The 21204-nt window shown below is 39.7% G+C and overlaps 1 protein-coding gene across 1 annotated transcript in view; it reads right to left on the bottom strand.

Annotated features, from left to right (window-relative positions):
- Positions 1-12406: 12406 nt before the first annotated feature.
- Positions 12407-21204, bottom strand: part of LOC121390537 (G-protein coupled receptor dmsr-1-like) — an 83830-nt gene continuing 75032 nt past the window's right edge. The window contains exon 3 of the mRNA XM_041522370.1: positions 12407-13651. Within this exon, the coding sequence (XP_041378304.1) occupies positions 12444-13562 (1119 nt within the window). The 5' untranslated portion in view covers positions 13563-13651 and the 3' untranslated portion in view covers positions 12407-12443. The remainder of the gene's footprint in view (positions 13652-21204) is intronic.

Genomic DNA, 21204 nt, shown 5'->3' with positions numbered 1-21204 from the left:
CCCGCTACTGTTTTTTCATTAGCAGCAAGTGATCTTTTACATGCACTTTCCCACAAACAGGAAGGCACATACCACGGTATTTTACCAGTTGTGGTACACTGGTTGGAACGAGAAAAAACCCTATCAGTTGAATGGATCCACCGACGTAGTTCGATCCTGCGACACAAGCACCACAGGCGGACGCTTAACCGAGGTAGCTACATCCCGCCCTTGCCCCAACCAGTGCCCAAAGAGAGGTACATCAAGGCCCGTGGTATGTACTGTTCTGTCTGTGGAAAATGCATATATATAATATTAGAATTCATAATGGCAAATAACCATATTTCATTAGACACTAAATACCAGTAGTTTAAAATGCCCGTTAAACTAAAGTTTGTTTTGTTTAACGACACCACTAGAGCACATTGATTTATTAATCATCAATTTGGGTAATTTTGACATATAGTCTTAGAGAGGAAACCCGTTCTATTTTTCCATTAGTAGCAAGTGATCTTTTTAGAGGCACCATCCCGTGATTTAACTGTTGATGACATAGGCGTACCTGTTCTCATTTGGTAATGGGAGTAGGGGTGGTGGTGGTGGGGGTGAACAGGCTGATTTTTTGCGCCCGAATTAAACACAATTGCCCGAATCTGAATAACAACATATTAGGTGTATTAGCATTACTGTCAAACAGTTATTTAGGGTTTCAAACGAATCACTACGCATTTTTTTACATGGATTACTAATACTGATGATGGAAATACATGGTGAAAAGGTTTCAGGCAAGCTCATTTTGCTCGAATATCTCTTATCGTTTTACTTGAATTTGAGGATTTGCTCCAGCCGTTGGGGGTTTGGGGGGGGGGGGGGAGGCGGAGCAGCAGCTCCCCCAACCCCCCTCTCGGTCTCGTACGTTTACGGTTGATGATGTGTGACATCAGAAGGCTATACTCAGGTGTTTCGCTATAAATCACTGATTTTCCGCGTTTATCTTAATCGAGTACCAGCAGCTGCAATTTATAGCCATCTCTAATCAATGGACTGTTAAAACATGTGCTAATGCTGGGGCGGATGCAACAGGGTTTTCCCCAAGAGAGGTGGTGCGACGTTTAAAAACGGGAACATACAATATTCAACTGTACACTAACATGTGTTATGTATGGCAATGGTCCCCAAAAACATCAAGCCGAAGAAGATGTTAGTGGTGTTGTTAAACGAATCAAAATTTAACTTTATTTGTTGTTGGGTGAGAATATTTAAAGGAACAGACCCTAGTTTTTAAACACTAAGGCACAAGTTTTACAATTAGAGTCGTTTTTGATCACTGAAATCAAACTTTACTTATGTTTTATTATTGTTTAGATTACCGGTATCCATATCCGTACAACCGAAGTGTTTCTGGTCATCCTGGTGTTTCTAATACCACAAAATGTATTTTTCATATTTTTAAAAACTCACGTGTGTCTGAGAAGTAATGATTATAGAGTCGCGTTTTAGTCTATTTTTAAGGGCATTTCACTCAGTTGTATTCAAATTTATTACAGGTTTATAAATTAACCAAACGTAGTGTCCATTTTTGCGGGTTGAAACTAGAGTCTAGGTGAAAAATATGCCTTAGTGTTTAAAAACTAGAGTCTAGGTGAAAAATATGCCTTAGTGTTTAAAAACTAGAGTCTAGGTGAAAAATATGCCTTAGTGTTTAAAAACTAGAGTCTAGGTGAAAAATATGCCTTAGTGTTTAAAAACTAGAGCCTGTTCCTTTAAATATTTTCACCTAACAAGAAATAAAGATAAATTTTTATTCATTTATCGACACCACTGGAGCATATTGCTTTACTAATCATCGGCTATTGGATGTCAAAGGACACACGCAGCAGCAAGATCTATTTTATAATTTTCCTTCAAACAGAACAGCACATGCCACGCAAGGCATTGATTGGAATGGAGAAACACAAACAGAGAATCACCAAGGAGATTCGATCCCGCGACCAAAGTATCTCGGTTAATCGGTCTACCGATTGAGCTAGATCCTTTTCCATAAGAAAAAAATAAATGCATTTAGTATTCTTGTGCTATGCCCTGTATTTTCCGGGACACCTCGAAATATCAGTGACTCAAGGTTCCACAGATACGATTTTGATTTTGTTATTTCTGGGGACATGGGTTATTTCTGTGTATACGCATGTGTACATGTGCGTGCATTGGGTATATCATTATGTATGTGTGACATATATTATCGTTCGTATGTGCGTGTGCAGGTGTATGTATGTATGTATGTATGTATGTATCTATCTATCTATCTATGTATCTATCTATCTATCTATGTATCTATATATCTATATACTAGTATATATATATATATATATATATAGATATATATATATAATAATATATATCTATATATATATATCTTCTCTCTCTCTCTCTCTCTCTCTCTCTCTCTCTCTCTCTCTCTCTCTCTCTCTCTCTATATATATATATATATATTATATATATATATATATAATATACTACTCAAAAAGAAATTTAAGGGTCAGACGATATTTTCGACATTATTTTCTGAATGTCAATTATATTAGCTAGACCATAATGTCACACATGGTATTGTTCCATTTTGACGAAAGTGGGTCTAAGCAACCCATAAATGAATTAAAATCCACTGTCATTGACACTGTCGACTAGTTCTAATGGCGAAAACATGCTTACATTTGCACGTAAATTAGGGCGAAAGCGAAAGGTCTGCTAAGTGCCCATAACTTGCTTTTTCACAAAGCGCTTCATTTGCACGCTTTGCACGTGTATTCCATGTTCCCAATGCTGAATTTCCGTATAATTGGAGCTTGCGTTCGTGTACGGTGCACACTCCAAATTCGACAATAGTACGACTTCAACTGACTATCGAAGATTGAGGAAGGGCTATTGCTTGGCTTCAGGATGGCAATACGCAAAGAAATGTTGCTCCGAGACTTGGTGTCAGTCAGAGTGTCGTTGGCCGACTGTGCCAACGGTACCAAGCAACGAATTCTGTTCGAAATCGTCCACGTTCGGGAAGACCCCGAAGCACTACAAATAGAGAGGACCGCTACATCACCAATATGGCTCTACGTCAACGCACAACCACTGCACGCCGATTACGTGACAATCTGCGGACTGCGACTGGAACTCGAGTGTCTGATCAAACCATACGCAATCGTCTGAGAGCCAATAATCTACGCTGCCGTCGCCAGGCTGTTCGACCACCACTCCTACCACGTCACAGAACGGCCAGACGTCACTGGTGCACGCTTCATCTGCGGTGGCAACGTGTTCAGTGGGGTCGAGTGATGTTCACTGATGAGTCCAGGTTTAGTCTCCAGTTCAACGACGGTCGGGTTCGTGTCTACAGACGTCCTGGGGAGCGCTTCGCTGACGTTAACGTTAGACAACGTCACCGGTTAGGTGGTGGCAGCGTCATGGTGTGGGGCGGCATCTCTATCCACCACAGGACCCCCCTCTATGTGGTGGATGGCAATCTGAATGGAATCCGTTATCTGAATGAGATTATCCGGCCGTTGGTTCTCCCAGGCCTTCAGCAGATTGGCGGCGGGGCAGTTCTGTAGGATGACAATGCCAGACCCCACCGCGCCAGTGTGGTAACGGACTTTCTCAGACAACAAGGTATCGCCAGGATGGATTGGCCAGCATATTCGCCTGACTTGGCCCCAATAGAGAATGCCTGGGACGAATTAGGCAGGAGAGTTCGGGATAGCCATGCCCCTCCGGCCAACCTTCATGATCTGGGTCAACTTCTTATGGCAGAGTGGCAGGCCATTCCCCAAGAGTTCTTCAGACGTCTGATCAACAGCATGAGGCAACGATGTGTCGAGTGTATTCGCGCCAGGGGTGGATTCACACACTATTAAACGAATGTTCTAATGTGTAAAATCCACGTTTGACAACCTTCAACTTTGACAGCATGTCATGTGACTTTCTTGTATACAGTGACGTTTATTTGTGTTTTTTTGTAAATATGGAACAATAAATAAATTTTTTGGTGTAGTTTACATCATCAATCTAATACACTCTGAAACTTATTTGGTTATAAATTTTTGACCCTTAAATTCTTTTGAGTAGATATATATATATATATATATATATATATATATATATATATATATGTGTGTGTGTGTGTGTGTGTGCGTGTGCAGGTGTATGTATGTATGTATGTGTGTGTGTGTGTGTGTATATATATATATATATATATATATATATATATATATATATATATATATATATATATTTGTGTCTGTGTGTGTGTGTGTGTGTGTGCGTGCGTGCGTGTATGTGCATAAAGCAAACAAGTTAAAAAGAACAAAGATCAAATTCTACGAAATAAAATATTTATATACATTTTATTTTAATAGCAGTCGATGATATTTAAATATATTTATGTACATTTACATATATTTACAATGTCATATCAGTTAGGCAGACTATACAATACTCTATATAATATCTACAATTTTCGCCAAGGCAATGTTAAAATCAGTTTGTTTTGTTTAACGACAACACTAGAGCACATTCATTTATTTATCATCGGCTATTGGATGTCAAACATTTGGTAATTTTGACATAGCGTCTTAGAAAGGAAACCCGATAAAAAAAATTCATTAGTAGCAAGGGCTCTTTTATATGCACCATCCCATAGACAGGATAGCACATACCACTGCCTTTGATATACCAGTCGTGGTGTATAGGCTGGAACGAGAAATAGCACAGACCGACCGTGTACTCGGCGAGCGCTTTACCACTGGGCTACGTCCTACGTTGAATGCTTATATCATGGTGTATTTTCACTGAAATTTTTTTATCATATCAAAAGCACTTATTTTATAGTGAAATAATCAATAATTAGTTTTACTTACGAAACCTGTCACACTCCATTGACTGAATTTGACTCGTATTACGAACTTTGTCAATTTCAAAATGGAGTCCGTAAAAAAATATCGGGAAATATAGTTCAGAGGCAAAAATAAATTTCAACCAGATTAATATGCGTTTTCACTACGTGTCTTGTAAAAACAATCTGTATCAAGCTATGTGATATTGGAGAACGTATTTTTCGGTGTGGTACCAAATTCACAAAACATGGTATCTTCAAGTTTACAAGTAGCAGTCCGACGTTTACTAGTATTTGGCAGGTATCTATTTTGCGGAGAAAAGTACATGTGGATGATGCGCTACGGTATCAAATGCTGGGCTCAGACTATCAACTGTCAGCAGAACATTGGCCAAGTTTGTCATGACTTCTACAACTGTCCAGTTGCTAGTCTGAGCGCTCTTACAACTCGATTCTCGTCGTATAACGCATTAGTTGTTAATCTGAGTACACCCATCGAAGTCGGGAGTAACTGGGAAACTTCCAACGCAACCGTCTAGTTTACCAACTTCGTTGTGAGAGTTAACAGTCTGAGCCTAGCATAATTCTAGGTTACGACTATCAACTGTCATGACGGAGTTTGCCAAATGGACAGTTGCGTTATTATGACTGGTTCGCTCAGATTAACAACTAATGGGTTGTAGGAGTTGTATACGACGAGAATCGAGCAAATGAGCAGCCGTAGAAGACGAGAGATCGGCGAGTTGGCCAACTCCATTGTGACAGTTGGTAGTCGGAGACTAGCATTAAGGAGAGTGGGTAATAATAAAATAATGCATGTATATTTTGAACTGTATAATTAAATCTTGCACTATTTGTAATTATAGGAACAGTTTTTTGTTTGTTTGTTTTTTGTCTCCAGTAAAATAGTTACGTTTATGTGCAAAACAACTAGGTTTCCAAATTCATGATTAGGACAATCCTTATAATTACCGCGGAGATCCAAATAATTTTCTTTCGTCTTTGTGCCGATCTATATTCTGTAATTACGTAATTTCCTGCGTGAAACACATGGAAAGGTTGGAGCTGCTGATCATAAACGTCCAGCTACAATATTTTGTGAATTTAGCCCCAGATCATTCGTACAATGTCCTATTGACGGCGTAAAGGTTAAACCATCGGGCTTATTTGCTAGGTTATGCTGGGCTCGTCTCCCGCTACCGGATCCAGCCCAGGGCCCCGTTCCACGAAACAATTTTAGCACTAATTTAGGACCGCCTTAAGTGCATTAAACATTATGCGTGTATGGTTTTCGTAGCGCTAACATTGCTTCGCTGAACGGGGTCCAGTTCAGAGGGAATGTTTTAGAGCAATGCATTGGATTTTTATTTTTTTTATTAATTTTTTTTATATATTTTTTTAATTTTTAAATCAGCAAACTCTAACCATTAATCTCCAGCCTGCACAAATAACAGAGATAGCCAGGGCTACGTCAGGCGGATGGCTTAACCACTAGACCATCGAGTCTTGTTATACAGTCTGAGTGAACAACTGTTCCCTGACAAAGGCGTCGGTGATGTAGTGGTTAAGGCTGGTAGGTACTGGGTTCGCTTCCTGGTCCCGACTCCCACCCAGAGCGACTTTGACGACTCAATGGGTAGTGGTAAGACTACTACATCTCTCTCTCTCTCTCTCTCTCTCTCTCTCTCTCTCTCTCTCTCTCTCTCTCTCTCTCTCTCTCTCTCTCTCTCTCTCTCTCTCTCTCTCTCTCTCTCTCGGCCTCTCTCGGCCTCTCTCTCTCTCTCTCTCTCGGCCTCTCTCTCGGCCTCTCTCTCCTCTCTCTCTCTCTCTCTCTCTCTCTCTCTCTCTCTCTCTCTCTCTCTCTCTCTCTCTCTCTCTCTCTCTCTCTCTCTCTCTCTGTCTGTCTGTCTGTCTGTCCGTCCGTCTGTCTATTTGGAAGGGAGCGGATCTTAAAACAATATGATACAGAGGCGTATCATGGTCTAGACCTAGGATGTTTTAATATGAACCTAACGAAACCTTCTGTGTATATTTCCCCTAGACACCTATATAAAAAGCCTAATATTACACTGTAAAAAAAGGTTTTAGCCTCAGTAGCGGGTTTCCTCTCATATTGGAAAATTACCAAATATTTGACATCCAATAGCCGATGATAAATAAATTAATGTGATCTATTGGGGTCGTTTAGCAAAACTAAACGTTTAACTGTTTGTAACTGTGTGGAAAACCCCGGAACATGAATATATATTCCTACGCGACTTGAGAAAACTAATTTAATGTCATAATCAATAGTTTGTTAGTTCCGAAAGTAATCGGTGTTTAAACTCGTCCCTTTCTAACTGCGAACTAGTTTATGTAAGAGATTTAGAACAGCTTTCGTAATTGACATTCTTTCGTGTAGTAACATCCGACTGTTTTACAATGAATATGAATATTCACGAATACATGTACTTCGAACTAGTCGTGCTGGAGTAGCGTGTTGATAGAAATGGAATATTTTACTAACAACATGTCAGCATATGATCAATACATGGTCGATAGAGAGAGAGAGAGAGAGAGAGAGAGAGAGAGAGAGAGAGAGAGAGAGAGAGAGAGAGAGAGAGAGAGAGAGAGAGAGAGAGAGAGAGAAGAGAGAGAGAGAGAGGAGAGAGAGGGAGAGCAGACAGACAGAGGAGAGACAGAGAGAGACAGAGAGAGGGAGAGAGAGAGAGAGACAGAGATAGAGAGAGAGGCAGAGATAGAGAGACAAAGACAGAGAGAGACAGACAGAGAGAGAGAGAGAGGCAGAGATAGAGAGACAAAGACATACAGAGAGAGAGAGAGAGAGAGAGAGCGAGAGAGAGAGAGACGAGAGAGAGAGAGAGAGAGAGAGCGAGAGAGAGAGAGAGAGAGAGAGAGAGAGAGAGAGAGAGAGAGAGAGAGAGAGAGAGAGAGAGAGAGACATATTGCAAGATGACGTCATACACGATTCATGACATCTTTCCTTGTAACATTTATCGTGTTAAAAACTAATTCTTGTTATTCATAAATATATTTATGGTCACAAAAACACCAACCATTATTTGAATTGAAATTAACGATAGAAATAACTCGAGTACTGAAAATCTCGTTCAACGTACGCGAGACGAGGCTTAGGTCACATGACAAACGATCGTAACTAAAATCGGTCATTGACATCCAATGGCCGATGATTAATTAATCAATGTGCTCCAGTGGTGTCGTTAAACAAAAGAAACTCTTCTTCTAAAATCGATCATGATACAAACAGCGGCTTCATTTCATTTCAACTTATTTTCGTGTTTTTATCCAATTAAGGTTCAAGCACGCTGTCCTGGGCACACACACCTCATCTACAAGGGCTGTCTGTCCGGGACAGTGGGTTAGTTGTTAGTGGTTAGTGAGAAAGAAGAGGGTGTAGTGGTCTTACACCTACCCACGGAGCTGTGAAAACTCGCTATGGGTGGGAGCCGGTACAGGGCTGCGAACCCAGTACCTACGAACCTTATGGTCCGATGGATTCACCACGACAACACCGAGGCCGTTACACCGAGGATAAAAGTGAGTAATATAATACTGGAACTAGTACATGCATTAAACCTGGAGATAACCACTTTATAGTTGACAATATCCGCTCACAGTTCCGGGTTGAACCCAATTTACGACAGTAAAACCAACATTAACGTCCGGAAATTGTCAAATGCATTATAGATTATACCCAAATTGTACTATGTTTTCAAAAACATCATGAACCTTATTATGGACTGGCACAAAAATGTCCTAAACGCTAATTTAAGATATGATATGTATGCGTTATAACTTATGTGGTTTGTCAGCAAATATTTCACTTGTTGCTTAAATATCCTATAAGCAGGCATATAGTTCAATAAATATATGAAGTCTAATATCTAATAATTTATTTCATTTCGTTGCATTATCGTCTTTATGTTCAATTAATGTTCAAGCACGCTGTCCTGGCCATACACCTCAGCTACCTGGACTGTGTTCAGAACAGGGGTTATTGTTTGTGATTAAACGTTTAAGGTTTGTTTTGTTTAACGACATCACTAGAGCACATTGATTTATTAATAATCGGCTATTGGATGTCAAACATTGGGTAATTCACACACACACACACGCACACCCACACACACACACATACACACATACACACACACACACACACACAGACACACACACACACACAGACACACACACAGACACACACACACAGACACACACACACACACACACACACACAGACACACACACAGACATACACACACACACACACACACACACACACACAGTCTTAGAGAGGAAAGAAGGAAATGTTTTATTTAACGACACCACTAGAGCACATTGATTTTTTTATCTTATCATCGGCTATTGGACGTCAAACATATGGTCATTCTGACACTTGATTTTTTTTTTAGAGGAAACCCGCTGTCGCCACATAGGCTACTCTTTTACGACAGGCAGCAAGGGATCTTTTATTTGCGCTTCCCACAGGCAGGATAGCACAAACCATGGAATTATGGAGCTATGGATCACTGGTCGGTGCCAGTGGTTTACACCTACCCATTGAGCCTTGCGGAGCACTCACTCAGGGTTTGGAGTCGGTATCTGGATTAAAAATCCCATGCCTCGACTGGGATCTGAACCCAGTACCTACCAGCCTGTAGACCGATGGCCTAACCACGACGCCACGGAGGCCGGTAGGAGAGAGGAAGGAAGGAAATGTTTTATTTATCGACGCACTCTCTTAGAGAGGATACCCGCTAAAAAAAATAAAAATTCATTAGTAATTAGCAATGTTTTTTATATGCACCATTCCATAGACAGGATAGCACATACCACGGTTTTTGTTACACCAGTTGTGGAGCGCTGGCTGGAACGAGAAATAGCCCGATGGGCCCGCCGACGGGAATCGATCCTTGATCGATCGCGCATAAGGCGAGCAGTAGTTTAAAATGTCTAACTTGCCGCTAAATATTCCTTTTCTTTTCACCTGACCTGTCTCTGTCTGTCTGTCTGTCTGTCTGTCTGTCTGTCTCTCTCTCTCTCTCTCTCTCTCTCTCTCTCTCTCTCTCTCTCTCTCTCTCTCTCTCTCTCTCTCTCTCTCTCTCTCTCTGTCTCTTTCTGTGTGTGTCTTTCTCTCATTCTTACTATCAAAAGTTCATTTTAATATTTTCTCCTCCATTCCCCATCACACTCATAGATAGTTTGACATATAAATAATAGCACTGTAACACTTGTTTCTTGGGGCTTTATACACCACATTCCTGGCACATTGTATGTTGTATTAAAATATTTTCATGCATACATCGAATTAACGTTCAAGCACGTTATCCTGGGCACACACTGCGGTTGTCAGTCCAGGACAAAAGAACTTCTAAGTTTGTTTTGTGTAACGACACCACTGGAGCACATTGATTAATTAATGATCGCCTATTGGATGTCAAACATTTGGTAATTCTGACTCGTAGTCATCAGAGGAAACCCGCTACATTTTTCCTAATACAGCAAGGGATCTTTTATATGCACTTTCCCACAGACAGGAAAACACATACCACGGCCTTTGTCGAGTTGTAGTGCACTGGTTGGAACGAGAAAAGCGAGCACTCAACCGACTGAGTTAAATCCCGCTCGTCGATCACAAAACGTTAGTGGTTAGTGAGGGACAAATCGGTGTAGTTGTCTTAGGGACGGTCCATAAATGTCAATGGTTTTTATAATCCTAACAATGTTAGGATTAGGTTTGACCCCTCCCCCCCCCCCCCCCCCCCCCCCCCCCCCCCCCCCCCCTCCACTAATCCTAACATAAAAACATTGATATAATGTGTACTACAAGATGACTTTTATTAACAGATTATACCTGTTGGCTTTACATATTTACTGGTAGATATAAAACATTAACCCTAAGGGACGGTCCATATTTTGAGGCTACTTGGGATGGCCTAGTGGACGTTTGTCGCCAAGGAGTTTTCTGTGGACATCCAGCTTGTAGTTCGTTCTGAACACCTTTCCACAAACAGTGCATTTGTGCACTTTTAATATTAGCCTGTTGGAATCTTCTGGAGAAGCTGGCCAATCAGAACATGGCGTTTATCCCCTCCCCCTTGTTTCGAATTGTAAGAAACATTGACCTTCGATGGGCCGATGTTTTACCTGAAAAGCAATCCGAACATGGCTTTTATCCCCCCCCCCCCCCACCCCCTTCCGAACATTGTTCGGATTGTAAAACACATCGATATTTATGGACCGTCCCTTACCCCTCCCCATTGAGTCGTAAAAACACTCTTTGATTGGGAGCCCATTGCGGGATGCGAACCCAGTAGCTTTCATCCTTACGTCCCATGACTCATTCACAACACTACCGAGGCCAGATCCCTTCCACAAACGCATCAACATGTTTTATGTCTTTTTACATGCTAAACAAAATCCATCGCTCCCAGTGAGTGTGCACCATTCGTATTTCATCGCTCGACAATGCCATATTTATGCAAATGAAAGCATGTTCATAGTCCCTATAGGGTTTAGCTAATTTTTCCCAATTAACTTCCGTGACATTTCCGGACTTGGTCGGCAGCAGTTTTCTCATTGGTTTGTATCATTGTTGTTTTCGTTCTTGGACGAATGGGTGAGGGAGTTACAAGTTTAATTTGTTTGTACTAAGATATGATTATAATACTATAGGATTATTAATAGGAAAACAACCATACATTTGTAAATTTAGGCTTGTTTATCTTTTCATTTCTCAGTACTATGTATAGTAATAATAATTATGTATACAATTGCGTAGCCGGTGCGGGGAAGGGGGTGGGGGATATGTATCTTTTTCTTTTTTTTATCTTGCCCCACAAGACAAGTGCGGTTGTCCTCTCCCCCAATACAACATCCTGGCTACGCCAATGGATAGATGAATGGAAAACAAAGGGTAGTTTCTAACAATACCCTAGCAGATTAGAAAAACCGTTATTTAGTGTCTAACATATAGTGGTTTCCAAACTTGGTGTAGGGAAGGGAGGACGAATTGTAGAAAGGTTAGCTATAAACAAGTGATTATGCGTTAGACGAGAAGCGATGGGACGCAGCATCGATCGTACTCTTTTGACTTGCGTTATAGGTGGGGGTTGTTTTTTTCTCATGATAATCAGTGCCCCACGATTGGCCATAGTAAAAAAAAAAAAAAAAAAAACAAAAACATTCACAGCGGATTTTCTCCATATATTTCTCTCAACAAAGAGACGAAATAGCCATACTATTAAAAAAACAGCCATAGTTTTAAAATGTGCCATCCTTTTCTTTAGCAGACTAAAACTCTGTCATCCTACTAGTGCCCGGCCATTGACGTAGCCAGTGTGTTGTATTGGGGGGTGGGGTGGGGGAGGGGGGGGGACACATTTGTAGCCACCAACATTGTTTGTGAACCGTGAGAGTCGAATATAAAAGGTGGGGGAGGGGAGAGGCGTGAATAGGTGATTGGGGTCGGCAACGCCAGCGGCGGTGCCTCACAGAGGTCGCTACACATGTGAAAATAAAAAATAAATATTGGTAATATTTTATACACTCTTGATTATTATCACCCTGTGGAAGTCATTTTGGTCGCTGGTTCTTTCAAATACATCCGCTCTGTCGTCATGCTTTCCTCGAGGGGTTTCAACGTCACCGTCCTGCGCAGGTACATCTCGAAGAATCTCGCTCTGAACTGCTGACTCATGATACAGTACAGGACAAAATTGATGGCATTGTTGACCAGCGCCACGAAGTCCATGAGGTCGCCCAGCGGCCAGTAAACATTCAGGTAAAATCCCGGGATGGACGCACTGGCCAGAATCAACACACCTTGTGGGAACTCCGTGAGGAGGAACAACACAATGACGACCAACAACATCCTGGTCGTAGTTGTCTGCCGCGAATCCTTCTTGGACTTCTTCCCGGTGTTGGCGAGCCTCCTGCGTCTGCTGCGCCCTTTCAAGGACAGAGTGTAGACTAAGGAGCCACTGAAGACGATCATCAGAAAACAGGGCACGACTTTGGCGATCACAGCGTAAGTGACGACGTTAATGAGCACCACCTCCTTGGTCTCGTTGGTGGCCAGTTTGAGGTCCTTGATCACATAGTACGTCGTGTTGTCCGGCAGCGTGTGCACCTCGAGCTCGTTCGTCATGTAGTTGGGTATGAGGACCAGCGAGGACACGACGCAGACGATGAGCGATATGACCTTGGCCTGGTTGATCCTCCGCTCTTTGGCGAGGGGTCCCCTGCTGGTGGAGCGCATCTGGACGAACCGGAACACGGCCAGGGACACCCCTAACCAGATGGAGATGGTGTGAGTGGTGGCGGTGATGTTCACCATGAACAGCATGTACATGATCCACGAGTAGGTGAACTTCCACGGCGTCTCGAAGGGCGACGCCGGCGGACAGTAGAAGTGGATGGCGAACGGAATGTACGGGACCATCGTCAGAATGTCCGATACCGCCAGACACGTGAGGAGGATGTTGGTCGGCGTGCGCATGTCCCTGCGCGAGAGGATGGTGATGTTGAAGATGTTGGTGAACACCCCGAAGATGGACACGATGACGCTGGCGTAGCCGTGCACGCTGGAGAACCACTGGCTGAACAGCATGAGTCCGGACGCCGACGAGACAGCGTCATCGTGGTAGGAGGCGTTGACGTCGTGACCATTAGACTCCATGAGCGTCGAGTCTCGCCCATCAAGGTCACGTCAAGCTCATATCTTCTTCTCACCCTTAAGGCGAACCTGCCTCCAGACGTTAGGCAAATCTGGAACGAAACCGAAAGGAAAATGTGTTACTTTTCTCAGATAATATAATATTTAATATTTCTCATGGCTAGCTCTGGATGAGAAGAACATTTCACCAAATAATCTATTTAGACTTTTAAAAATGGTAAAAAAACACAGATATTTTTTAATAAAATCACAATTATTACATATATATATGTCTGTGCCATCACACAGACAGGATGGCACATACCACGGCCTTTGATATGCCAATCGCACACACACACACACAAAACCACACACACAAAGACATACACACACACACACACACACACACACACACACACACGCGCGCGCGCGCGCGCAGGCACACGCACGGGCGCTCACACCTACCCATCCATAAAACCCAAACACACAACACACACACATACACAAACACACACACACACACACACGAAACCCACACAAACCCTCCCCCCTCACACACATACATAAACACACATACACACAAAAAACACACACACATACACGCAGACACACACATGCATGCATGCATGTACATACACATACACATACACATACACATACACACACACACACACACAAACACATACACACACACATACACACACACGCATGCATGCATGCATGCATGCATACATACACATACACATACACATACACACATGCATGCATGCATGCATACATACACATACACACACACACACACACACACACACACACACAGCCCCGAAGAACATGAAAAAAGAAAGAAAGAAAAGTACATAAGCAGTACCATTTCGAGGTGCTATTTCAAGCACGAAATTGCGTGTGTTTCAACACTTGTTAAAGTTACATACATTTAATATTACCCACACATGCTTGCAGTGCTTCACGGGGGTAGAGATATGCATTAACGATTTAACAGCCTGCTCCGAGGAAGTCACAAGAGAGTTGTGGGCGGAAACCAAATCTAACACCGTTACGTCTGGCAAAAATCTCTTGTGATTCCCTTCTAATGCAACAAAGGCCAAGTTATTTAATCGTATTCGCTTTTGGGTGAGAATTCCAAACATTGCATCCAGTCACTTCCCTGTGGTCGCTTTCGTTCAGCATCATTTCTTAGGGGTCAAACAGTTCATTTCAGAGATATCGGGTAGCGTCTATGGATACTCTAGTTCCGTACAAAATATGAGTACTTTTTTTTTTACAGGTACTCCATACATGTTTCAAGCACAGGGGTACTTGATACAGTGGAAATATTGCATACATGTTTTTGCTCAGATGTTATTTTTTTTTTACAACCAACACACTCATATTTGTTGTACTGGAGGAGGGTACCATATCAAGTCAATAGTGCTTGGCAAATGGAAAAAAGAATTCGAAAATCTTCTAAACAATAATGAGGTCGTCGATTCTAACCATACACATAACACGGACACAACGCGCGGCAAAGCTTTACCGTCTTTTAATCACGCGATCTCTTACAGTAAGTTGTTGTAAGCCGTGACTTAGTCAAGATCTAATAAGGCAGTGGGTGGAGACGAATTGCCTGGTCAAGTTTTGCGTAATGATATTACGTGTGGGTTCCTCCTAAAATGTTTTAACTTATTTTTTTTTCCTGTCAGAAATGGTTCCTGATTCGTGGAAGAAAGGCATAATACAGCCAATATCAAAGTCCTACACAGATGACCGTAGGGACCCCCTTTTGCATAGAGGCATTACCATACCTTCAAGTGTATACAAACTATATTGCAGTATACTTAAAGGGACATTCCTGAGTTTGCTGCCAATTTTAAAATGTTATCCACTAACAAAGACTTTTTAACGATCGTAGTTACATATCAAATATATTTTTTTGCATAAAATATTAGTGACTGTATACTAAACGTGTTTCTGATCGTTCTAATATTTGTACTAGGGTAAATTTCATTTTATTTCCTAGAATATAATTTGTTCGTACGTACGAAATTATTTGAAGACAAAATCCAGTTTGAGCTTTTTAACAAATAGTATGACAACCAGAAACACACTGAATATACAGACACTAATATTCTAAACGAGAAAATATATTTATTATGTAAGTTTAATCATAGAAATATTTTATTAGTCGAAAACATCTTACAATACAGCAAACTCAGGAATGTCCCTTTAATGAAAGGCTGACGAAGTGGGCAGATGAATCGGGACTTATTGTAGAGGAACAAAATGGATTGCGTAAAGGTTGGAGTACAGTGGATCATCTATCTACTCTAACTAACATTGTCGAAACAAGGAAAACGAAGAAGCTTTCTACATTCACTTCTTTCGTTGATTTTAGTAAAGCCTTTGACCAAATTGACGGATCACTTCTTTAGTGCACACTTCCGGATTTGGGCATCCGTGGAAACATGTTTAATGCTTTGCTGGTTAATTTATCATAACGTAAACAGCTGTGTTAGAGTAAATGGTAATAAAACTTAATGGTTTCAGGTTAAATGTGGTGCAAAACAAGGTTGCCTTTTATCACCTTTGTTTTTTAATTTCTTTATTAATGATTTAGCTATATCCCTGAAACGTCTTGGATTAGGTGTTAATATTGACGGAGAAAGGGTCAGTGTGCTGCTATATGCAGATGATATTGTTATTGAAAGACCTCCATATGCTTCTAAACTGTCTTGGTGAATGGTGCCTTGATAATAAAATGAATATTAATGTAGAAAAATCAAATACAGTACATTTCCGTAATCCATCGACACAGTTGTCCCAAGTCGTGTTTATGTGCGGTTCAGTGACGTTAGACTAAACCAAGAGATATAAATACCTAGGTCTTGTACTAGATGAATGTTTAGATTACAGTAATACGTCTAAAGCAGTTGCTCTCTCTGCTGGTAGACCACTAGGTCTTCTTATTGCTAAAAGTAAAAACATGGGTGGCATGAATTTTAATGTATTTAGAAAGCTGTACGATAACTTATTTCTACAGATTATTACTTATGGAGCATCTGTTTGGGAAACTATGGTATATTCTTGTATTGGTGCTGTTCAAAATAGAGTTTGTCGGTTTTTTCTAGGTGTGGAGAGGTATGCCCCTACAGATGCAGTGCTCGGGGATATGGATTTGATGCCTGTTTTGCTGTCACAGAGGAAGGCTGTGATAGAGCAGTGGTATAGATTAACCAAAATTAATAATGATAGACTTAATACGAAGGTTTTCACTCAGGCTGGAAAGTGTTCTTCTGTTCGTTGCAAAAACTGGAATTTTAATGTGTATAATATTTTTAAAGAGTGTAGTTATGACCACTTTTACAACACTGATGCTCTTTATACCACTATTGTAAATTTATTAATGGACATTCTTGGTATGAAATATGTATTTAATTGGTATACACGGATAAGTGGGCAAACTGGTAAACTTAAAACATGCAAACATTTTAAATGTGAATATTTTACTGCATTTTATGTGTCAACTCTTTTGCCAGGAATGCATAGAAGTGCTATTTCCAAATGTAGATGTCGCGTTGCACCTTTAAGGATAGAAACTGATAGATATGAAAGCCTACCATTAGAGGAACGAACATGCACTATGTGTAAAAGCCTTTTAATTGAAGATGAATTTCACGTTTTAATGAAGTGTCCTCTTTATGATGATCTTAGATATCCGCTGTTTTCAGAAGCTAGTTTTTTAATTAACGATTTTTATCAAATGTCGGAAGAAGACAAATTGTATGTGGGTTTTTTTTAGCGATTCACGTATGTCTGTTTTATGCGCCAAAACCTTTTATTATACTTTAAAAAGACGTTAATGGTTTTTATGTGGTTAATTCATGTCATATATATGTATATATTTCAACATCTTTATGTCTACTGTGTATTTTATTATAATATGTATTTATTTTTATAGTTCTTCCGTTTTAGTCTCTCGTAACTCCATATAGAGTGGCATGTTTATTATTTTATTAAGAATGTTTATGTATTTATGTAATATTGTGGGTGAGTATCTGTTTGTCTGTCTGTCTGTCTTTATCATCAATTACAGGACTCGTGGTATTATCATAACTTTGGAGCACCTCGAACTTTGACCCAGCCGGAAGTTATTTGGCTTAGTACTATTTTGTATTAGAATAATAAATTCACAGTCGCAGAAAAACACTTAGCAGAGCAAGATGGAAAATTTTCTTTTGCGTTGTATTCCGAAATGAAAATGTTGTATCTAAACACTGAAAGTATGCACTCATTATTTGATTGCTATATCACTAGTATCATTTGTTATGCTTCTGGCGTCTTGGGCTTTCTTAAAGGTAATGCTGTAAAAAGAGCTCATTATGACTTTTATAAAAAAGATTATTTGGTGTCAAGAGATCTACAAATAACTCCATAACTTATGCTAAACTTGGTCGTGTGCCATTACAGGAGAGTATGGAGCAAGTACAAGTTGGCACGGCCATGAAAGTACTCTATATGATGAGATCTATACTATGTGAGTGCCATATGAAGAGAACAAAATGTCACGGCCCAAAACGTGGTACGGCCATGGCCATACCGGCAGTACCGCTTCCGACTCACCTGCATTAAAAGTTAATAGACTATTTAATATGATACGGTATTGGCACAAAATGTTAAATGCAAATAATTGTATATTACAAAACTGTTATTTATTCTTATGTGAACGTGTTGAAGAATACAATGAAAACAAATTCAGCATACCATGTAACACATGAATTAAATTTGTTGGAGTTTCGTGAATTGTAGATTAACAAACACATAGATTACATACACTTGCGTGTTATTAAACAAAGATTATTAGACCATGCATATCAAAAACAATTACTAATTGAAACTATCATTATACATCTTGAAAAGCTGTGGTCATTTATCATACAATTTACACCGTCTAACTCGTCGTTGGAACGACATACCTATAGACGAGAGACTTTGTACACTATGCGACGTCAATGCTATTGGAGATGAATTTCATTATCTTTTTGTTTGTAATTTTCTTTTTCGTAACTCAAGGGTTCAGTATATACATATTACTATAAACGACCAAGTACTTATAAATTTAAAGAATTAAAGAACAGTAAGCGAATCGGAATATTGAAGAAATTAGTATATTTTATAAATGTAATTATTTGTAACTTTAAACGTCCCTAACCAACCAACCCCCCCCCCCCCCCCCCTTCCCCCTAAAAAAAAAAAAAAAAAAATATATAATTGTTATTTTTTCGAAGACATATTTGCTTATAAGTACTTGGCCATATACGATGTATATCTAGATTATATCTATATTTATATGAACACCAACCTGTGGTATGTATATAACGATATTCTTAAATATGTACATGTATCTAATATATATATATTTAGAGTTTTTGTTATACACCTTGTTCTTATAGAATTGAATTTTGGTTCTTGTATATGTTTATTATCAACTATCTTGTCACATGGATTTTATATGTATATATTCCTCCCATGCCGTTGTGCAACGGCCCGAGCGTAAATAATTTTTGTCATTTTATTAGAGGTCAGATAGTTGTATCACCTAAATGTACTTATTATAAAAAATCTAATTGATGTCTATTTTTTGCAATATTATCCGTTGAAATTTATACCTGTACATCTTTGAACATTTATTAATAAATTCTGTCTGTCATCTCATTGAGACTGGGAGATATCATATGGTTGACAGTTCAAAAGAATATGTTAATGAAATTTATTAATTCCATTTCATATTGGTCTGTCCATTATATAATGACTTTAGAAAATCATACATCAAACTGTATTATTGAAAAAATCCTTCGTTTTTAAACTTATTCAATTGTGTAATATGCACAATACCAAACAGTTACGGAATTTGGGGAAATTTCTATACTATGCCTCAAATCTGAGAAATAGCTACGCTTAATGCATATAGTTTGCATTCTCTTCAGGGCTCGAACTTAAGAAGTTGTCTCCCTCGGCAATTTTTAAAAGAATTGCAATGGGTGAAACAGTCCACCGACGGCAATTTTGAACCTGCCTATGGCAAATTTTTTTACAGTGACATTTGCAGAAAATAAACCTGACTGAAAAGCTATCTTGTTATATGTAGACATCTTTTTAAATGTGCAAATGTTAAATATTGGCAGATAATGTACACCAGGTGTATACATTTCGTCATTGTTGAGCTTTACCGACGGCACAAAAGTGCCATCGGTGATGCTATCTACCCACGGCAATTTATATCTCAACGACGGCAATTGCCGTCAGTGCCGCCGTTAAGTTCGAGCCCTGCTCTTAACATATATTTATACTGTTTTGTATCACATATGTCTGTTCACTTAAGGTTCATATCCAGTGTAATCAAAGTATGTGATATTTTTCAGATCACATACATTCAGAATTTCATAACTTTGCAAATTAGATGTAAATTAATCAAGATCACGGCACAACGTTTATTAACATTTCTTACACACCCGTTGGTGAGAACACCATGCGTTATGTGTGATAACACATAGTTGTTTACACACGTACTGCGTGTGTTAACAATTTCAAGACATACGACTGGTTGCGCCTAGGTGATAACCAGGTCACCAATGCCATACGTCCCAAATTTGCTTAAAACCTGGGATTTTTTTTATTTTTTTTTTTGAGGATATGTAATAAATAGAATAATACATTCGTGTCCGTTAGATACTATTTATCTTACAACTCGTTGTTTAAAAACGTACCAAACTCGCTTTCGCTCGTTAGATACATTTTAAAGCAACTCGTTGTGAGATAAACGGTATCTAACTGCCACTCATATATATATATATATTATTCTCTATTTAAGCAACTGTACTAAGGTGACACTCCATAATTGACGTAAGCTGTCCAGCTCAAAGATAATAATGAAATTGAAAAATACTAACCGGCCTCTGTGGCGCAGCGGCTATACCATCGGACTACAGCTGATAGGTACAGGGTTCGCAGCCCGGTACCGGCTCCAACCCAGATCGAGTTCTTAAGGGCTCAGTCGGTAGGTGTAAGGCCACTACCAACTAACCCTCTGTCCTGGACAGACAGCCCAGATAGCTGAGGTGTGTGTCCAGAACAGCGTGCTTTAACCTTAATTGGACACAAGCACGAAAATAAGTTGAACTAAATAAATACATGCAAAATACTACCTAAAAGACTTTCTACGCTGTGTCAGTTCAGACGTGTGTGTTAAACCAGCCGTTCCAATTGATTGTGTAGCGTTCACAATATATTCTGTATTCATTATCCACGTAATAGTATTGTGCTGAATTACAATACATTTGTACTTGGTGGTTTTAATTTATACATGTATTCCCATCGTTAACTATTGCACCACATTAATGCTACTTTAATACATATAACTGAAGTATCGTATCAGTGAGAATGTTAATGCTTCGTTAAATATGGATAATGGCAGCAATTTTGATTTACATTAAGTCGTTAAGTCATTAATGATGATAGTTATATTCTGTTTTATTCACATCATATTAACATAGGTTTCCAACCTTATATTGAACTAGTCCATCTGCTGGCAGAAACTGGTTACAACAACACTTAGCAAATGATTATATGTCTATCAAAGTATGAAATTTGGTGGCGATCTTGGAAGATGTTA

This window comes from Gigantopelta aegis, chromosome 15, assembly GCF_016097555.1.
Source record: "Gigantopelta aegis isolate Gae_Host chromosome 15, Gae_host_genome, whole genome shotgun sequence".
Lineage (NCBI taxonomy): Eukaryota > Metazoa > Mollusca > Gastropoda > Neomphalida > Peltospiridae > Gigantopelta > Gigantopelta aegis.
This window is presented reverse-complemented; position numbering and strand designations above follow the sequence as displayed.